This window comes from Aythya ferina (genome assembly GCF_964211825.1).
Source record: "Aythya ferina genome assembly, chromosome: 19".
Lineage (NCBI taxonomy): Eukaryota > Metazoa > Chordata > Aves > Anseriformes > Anatidae > Aythya > Aythya ferina.
Genome location: NC_140309.1, coordinates 10,230,153 through 10,237,305, shown reverse-complemented (window position 1 = coordinate 10,237,305; position 7,153 = coordinate 10,230,153). Strand labels below are relative to the sequence as shown.

Sequence of the window (7,153 nt, the reverse complement as noted above, 5' to 3'; positions counted from 1 at the left end):
AGGGCAAGTAATTTAATATACTCAATGATCATAAATATATTAACTAAAGAAATAAAGAATATGCTTACTACTAATATATTGAATATTATAGTTAAAGACAAATAAAGAATGAATATACACAGCTTTTACACCAAATGAAACTGCCCATCTTCCTCCTTCCCTCCCTCCCAGCCTTCCCTCCAAAACCAGCAGCAATACAACGAATTATTATCCATCGGTTGTCCCAAGCAACTCAGCTACAGTCGGGATTTGAGTTTGGTGAATTTCTGTATGGACGCTTTTAAAGAAAAATCTAGTATCTAATAAGCAAAATGTTGAGTTTTTACTAAACCATTATTATTATTTTTAACATGTATTAATTTCATATAAAATGTAGACATTGCAAATTAATATAAAATATTTGACATGAGGAAGGGGCATATCTTAAGGAATTTCTAATAAAAAGCAAGACACAACACCAGATAGATTCAAGGAAGTCAAAATCTGCTCCTGATCAGGAAAGGAAGATGGACTTTTAAAGATGGTACATAAAGAGAGGCAAATCTGTGAAGATGACAATTAAGGGATAGTATTCCATGAGATGAGCAGACAAGCCACTAAACTTAAGTGATTTCTATTACCTATTTAGATGCACATAAACATAAAAAGTAGTTTGGTACAGGAAATTTGTTAGATCTTTAGATGTGTCGTATGTTTAAATTGCACCCAACATCAGAGCTTGCTTCTGCACTATCAAGTGGGAGTGTGGATGTAGCTAGCTAAAAAACATCGGCACCTGATGACTGAGAGAATTCCATGAAACTTGAACCAAGAAGCACGGTCCTTTCGTAGCACCAGTAAAAGAAAAGGCTTAACCAAATGTCTTATAAGAAATATTGCAAGATAATGCTTGTTAAAGAAGTTTAACAATATCCTTAACACGCTTGCAAACACAGGATCTATTTTATAAAGATGTATTTATTGTGCAAAGAGATACAATTTCAATCATTTTGATAAGAATATGTTCACAGTTCTGCAGAGATGGTGACAGAATGTTATTTAGATGAACTCCTAAAGAAAATGACCAGTCAAAAATTTCACCTCAGCTCTCATCAGGATATACAAACACCGATAAATCAATCTTAAGATTGCAAAAATCTTGCATCTGCTTGTTAATACATGATGGAAATGAACAGTCTTTTCTTGAAAATCATGCATAATGTTTTATTACAGCAAAATCCTGGCTTATGTTTTGATTGCAGTAAATCAAATAAATGTTTAAATTGTTCAAAAAAAAAAAAGAGTACACTGAGGCAGATTTAAAGTCCATTATGTACAAATTTACATTGTTATATGTGGCATAGAAAATATGGTTGAAGGGCAGAGGAGTACTTGTTTTGAAACGAATACATACAGAATCCGACCAAAAGAAACAAAAGAAAAGAAAGGAAATTTTAAAAGAGTCATCCACTTTTATATAAAACAAAGAAAGACTACTTGAAGATGAAGGTATTTGATGATGATGATGAAGAGAGGCAAGTGTTCAAGTACTGCTATTACACAGCCTCCGATGTGCTCATTTTAACAAAAGAAATTTGAGGGAAACAAGTGCTGAAGAACTTATCTATTTCAATATCTGTTCTTCATCTATCATGTTACTTGATCCACAAAAATGCTGTTATACATATTTAATAAAAATAATAAGAAATGCAAATAATCTTTTTTTAAAATATATATATTGATATTTTACTTTCTGATGTAAACTCAACTGTTTGTATTTAATGGCAGACTAATTAACTCTGTAATAGACAAATCTTCTCTTCACCCTACAATTACAAGTAGAATTACTTGGGCTTTTATTCAGAATTTCCACACGTGATGTTTGTCCTTTGACCACAAAGTTAGGGTGAAGAATCTGAATTATATCTACAGATAATTGCATGTTGCATGGCTTGTACAGTGAAAAACAAAAACAAAATGAACGATTGAGCTTGATAGTTGCATATATTAGATGTTAACTAGAATGCCATTACTGCTCTATAGTGCGGCTACATTATAAAGGCTGCTCACTACATTTCCCATAGAGGCTGTCACTGTGTGCTAGTATTGTTCAATAAAAAGGATGACACACCTTTATTTCGTGATCTGGAAAGACTGATTTTCCGTTTTTTGGTGTCCATCTCTTGAGATTCTATCTGCTCTGCTTCTATTCCACTAGTCATCTTTGCATCATTAACTGCACTATTCTTACTCCCATCGTTTTGCACTATTCCATGTAAACTTGTGTTTCTGTCTTCATCATTAGCTATTTCTTTTGTTACAGTTAGTGTTTTTGAGGTATTGATTACAAAAAGATCAGCGGCTACTGTGGATGTTCCACATTCACTCAGATTCTCATTTGTGTTACAGGCTGGATCTAGTGCTCTGATTTCCTGTTCCTCTGATTCCACATCATCATAGAGTTCTGGTGTGAAGTAGATACTCTCATCCTCATCCTCAGCTTCTGCAGATGCACTTAACGTTGAAAGTTCACATTTCCCTCCTACAGAAGGAAGCTCACTGCAGGGTTCAATTTGAAGCTGTAGTTCATCAAGATGCTCCTCAGCAACTGGAGCCTCAGTATTTTTAACTGAAAAATTAGTTGTTTCCAAATGTGATTCTGGTACACTTGGTTTATGTTCTGAAATGAATGATGACTGGCATTGATTTACACCATCAATAAGTTCACTAGCACTATTCACATTCTTCTTTTGTTCGCTGCTTGCTGTGGACATGCAGTTTGCAGCTACAGGCAAAGGCGTTGAAGTCAGTGGTTTAAAGCAGCAGTGTTCTTTCATAAAACCAGAATTAGTCCAATCATTCTTTTTTGCTCTCTCTATTTTAGTTGCAGGCGTTTTGGGTGTGGAGTCCATATGTTTTCTTCTTTGCGTTGCATTGTGAGAATGACTCTCTACATCAACTTTCTGGCCACCTGTGAAAAATCACAAAACATTAATTAATTGTATATGCCTTCCCCCTGCTGATTTACAGCATGTTTAGCACATCAAAATTACCACTGTTTTATTAGGTTTACAGATATTTTATAATACTCATTAAGATTCAATACAAACAAAAGCCCAGATGTTACAACTATCTTTGCACATGAATTGTCTTAATGAAATCAATAGATTAACTGGCCCATGTAAAGTGAGAGCATATGTACAACTGGATTTAAAATCTGTATTTTTTATGCTTTGTACTCTTATGTTATATACATCTTTTTTACCTGAAGTGAAATGATAAGCTTTCCTAAAATTTAGGAATGGATGGATAGTTACTAGTAAAGCTGTTACAGAAAAAGATTGAATACAAGGCATCTTACTATGCCTAAACAACAGACATAGTTTGAATCAAAGCACTTGTCTTGCAATAATGCTCAAAATACGTTTGAAGCACACAAATTTAAATTCTCTTCATATTTTTCAATTACAAAGGCAAATTAAGTGAAAATAGTTTTGATCGTACTATGAACTTCTCAAATATTATCAATTGTTTTAAGACAACCAGATGGAATGACAACTAATTTCAGTACGTTGAGCGCAGTTTATAACATTTGTGAATAATTATCATGTTGTACTATAACACTCCAGTAATTTTAAAAAAACATTTGTTTCTTCCAAAAAAAAGAGGTGACTGGACATTTGAAATTGTTAATGAAGTCCTTTTTTCCCCACAGGAAATGAACGTACTTTGTTTCTTTGCTGCCGTGATATTACTGGGCTGATTTGATGTTGCAGGATTAATTGAATTGATGGGTGTAGTAAAATGAGTATCTGGGACCAAATTTTGCTCCTCACTTTTAACAGGAACATCTGGTGACAGCTGAATAGTTGCCTCCTGTTGAGAAGCTGATGACACGTCTTTTGAATTTGAAGGTACATGGAGAAATTCACTACTACACGGTGATGAACAATCAATGCCTTTCTGGTTTCTTTTAGCAAATGCTTGCAAGGATTCAAGCGCACTACCAAAATTTTCATGATGCTGGACTTGTTGGCGAATCCATTTAGATAATCCTAAGGGGGGGAGGGAAAAAAAAAAAAGTGTTACCACAAAACTATATCATATATACTATTTACTGATGTGAAATAGCATCTAAATATTGCAAATACATCTGCATATGTACAGCATACACAGACTCTTAAGTATTTCGAGTAAGATAATGTATGACCTCCTTTCAGGGCTGGGAACTTGATTCAATGAATGACACTACTAATATTTTTCTTTCATATAAAAAGAAATAAAAATGAACCAGCACCTTTACCTTTCTCAGTAACACTCTTTTGAAATTTAAACTGCTGCACTGCAAAAACACCATTACAATTCTTTTATACCTGGGTGTTCATTTTGCTTGTTATCATGAATTATTAATAATTTACATAGAGTACGCCTATTTATTGTCATACCAATAGCGTATGACAAAAATTAGAATTTAAATAGAATGAAGCTTTTACAACTTTATATTAGATAATGTAAGATATAAAGAAATAATCACAACTCCCCAATAGCAAAAATATAATGCAACATAACATTTAAATGCAAGGCAACATAACATCGTTATATAGTCATCATTTTTAGAATTCTCATATAGCAGAAGGTTTAAACCTAATAGCTATTCAGATGATATTGGAACACACAAGAATGAAGTAAAAAATAACTTTCTTAATAAAAATGTAATGTTTTTAAATCCATTGAAATTTTATTCTAAATACCAATTGTTTAAAAGTCTCTGCCAAAAGAGAACTGGATTCTTCTGTGGAGTTTTGCTTTTTAGAAAAAATACTAATCTTATCAAATCTTAATCATATTGGTTTTATATATTTTTATAGATAGATAGAAATTCTGCTTCCTTAGATAATTTAAAGATAATTTGATAATATGGATAAAATTGATTATGTGTGTCTTTTTACATATACACACTCTTATCTAAAGAAATTGGAGTTTGTGTATCAATTTTATATATAAAAATTGTTATTTATATAACTCCCATTTTTATATTTTATAAAGAGTCATATATATATGTTTTATATATATATATATATATATATATATATGCATATATTTCCATTTCCTTAGAGAACTTGAATTTATTTTTATTGTAAAAGACATACCAGAAAATCGTTTGAAAATTGTTTGACTTGTACTATGGTGGCTGAGCTCCATCTGCTGACTAGACAGCAACACTGCCTGTTTACTATGTCCTTTTACCCATTCCTTCTATACAGGGCAGGAACAAAGATACGTAATTCTTTCCTAAGTAATTTCTTCCTTTTTTTTTTTTTTCTCCCTTTTCTATTAAGATAGTATGCATGTTCTGTTTTATCTATATTTATTTCCAGCCAGTATAAAACTACAAACAGAAGTTACTTTTTTGCATATTGAGCATTTAGGGGTTCCCTGTAATAGGAACAGCCCAGGCCTTTACCTGTTCTTACCTAAAAATTTAATTACATTAAAATTCAGACTGCTAACTCAAATCATTAAAGCTCCTTATCAATGCAAAGTATACGTCCACTAGAGACGTATCCAATGTCCAAATAAAAATCTATTGCCTACCTTTTTCATACATACATGTACACACTCACCTGTGCACACATATGTATATATACCCTACTTATATTTAATATGCAAAGATTCAGAGTGCTAAGGTACTTATTTATATGCAAGAATAAGAAAGAATTCTTAAATTCTTCATACTGAAATTTCTGTATCATGATCTGCATACATACAAAAGGGAAAGGAAATTAAATTAACTGAATATTGGTACCAATGCATTTTCAGAGCACTTAATGAACTAGTGATATTAAGTGCAGTTTTAGGCTTCTAAGTTTCAAGTAGACGTTTCAAGTTTAACAGCTATACTTCGTTATGGCTTTCCTTACTCACCTAGGAGTGTAAGAAAAATATAAAAAAAAAGTTTTTTGTTTTGTTTTGTTTTGTTTTTTACAGCTTACCTGTTATGTACTTGTTAGGGTTATTCCGGAAGCGGTCATCAACTAGAATAAGAGCACCCCAATCACTTCTATGTCGTATACACCTACAGGCAAGCGATAAAAAAATGTGGGAATCAGACAAGAGGAACTGCAAAATGTCAGCCTGCTGGAGTATGCAAAAACATACAGAAAGTGCTTTCCTACTCTCTTGCAACTAAAAAAATACATTATGAATGCAAAAACTACACTATCAGAGTATATCATGGAAGCTTAATTTTCATTGACTTCTTGAATGTACTATATGAAAACGAATAAAATAAATACAAATACTTAGCAGCTAATCAAACCATATATTATTTGTTTTCCACTCTTAACTGGATAAATTAAATACTGAAAGTTGAACATGTAAGAGTGTAAAAGAAAACAAAATGGACTGATACAACGGCTTGCAGTTTTTTTAAACTATGCACTTTCATAAAGAAATGTAAAATTCTGCAAATCAAAGCTGAGTGATACTGTTAAGTTTGTAACTGAGTCGTTACAGGCATACAAAAATATTCCAATATTCACTTCACATGTGTTGATATTTTTAACATTATTTGGATTTCTATACACTGCCTCCCAGAAAAAAAATATGAAAGAACAGTAATAACATAAATGAAATGTGGAAAAGAATCTGTCTGTAATAGCTTCGGATTATTATTCCCATTTCATAAGAAGAGGGCAACTTTTGAAAAAGATGTACATATGTACACGAAAACACAAGCATAACAGTCAGGCAGTAAAATGGGAGTGACAAGGTTGGTCAAGGTTGGTTTCCTCCAAATAAATTTGTATTTGAAGTCTCTCCACGGTCAGAAAAGCTACCACAACTTCTTTAAGGAACAGACTTCTTCCCACTTTTCATTTTTCATTGGTTGATTAAGTGTTAACTCATAGTTTAAATGAATGACACAAACCGGAGAGACATCCTACACTTTTTAGGAAAAGCAGCACTGCAACGAATTCATAGCATGGTTGTCACCTGGCCATTCACACCATCTGTTATATTCCCAAAGGCTGCTATTTCATTTCATGGACTTGTGTTACTTTGTATAATGTAACAGCACTGAATTAAGAGAAAAGTGCCAGACTGAAGACTAGCGTGTTTCTGCTCACTTCAACCCCTGCAGGCATCTTTGCAGCAAGAAGCTTGTATCTAC

General features: G+C 32.7%; 1 protein-coding gene across 5 annotated transcripts in view; it reads right to left on the bottom strand.

Moving 5' to 3' along the window:
• Window positions 1-939: 939 nt before the first annotated feature.
• Window positions 940-7,153, bottom strand: part of BRIP1 (BRCA1 interacting DNA helicase 1) — a 58,669-nt gene continuing 52,455 nt past the window's right edge. For all 5 annotated transcript variants that reach the window (XM_084493468.1, XM_084493470.1, XM_084493469.1 and 2 more), the window contains 3 exons: window positions 5,973-6,055; window positions 3,708-4,034; window positions 940-2,950 (listed from right to left, as the gene is read on the bottom strand). In XM_084493468.1, the coding sequence (XP_084349594.1) occupies window positions 2,070-2,950; window positions 3,708-4,034; window positions 5,973-6,055 (1,291 nt within the window). In that variant the 3' untranslated portion in view covers window positions 940-2,069. The remainder of the gene's footprint in view (window positions 2,951-3,707; window positions 4,035-5,972; window positions 6,056-7,153) is intronic.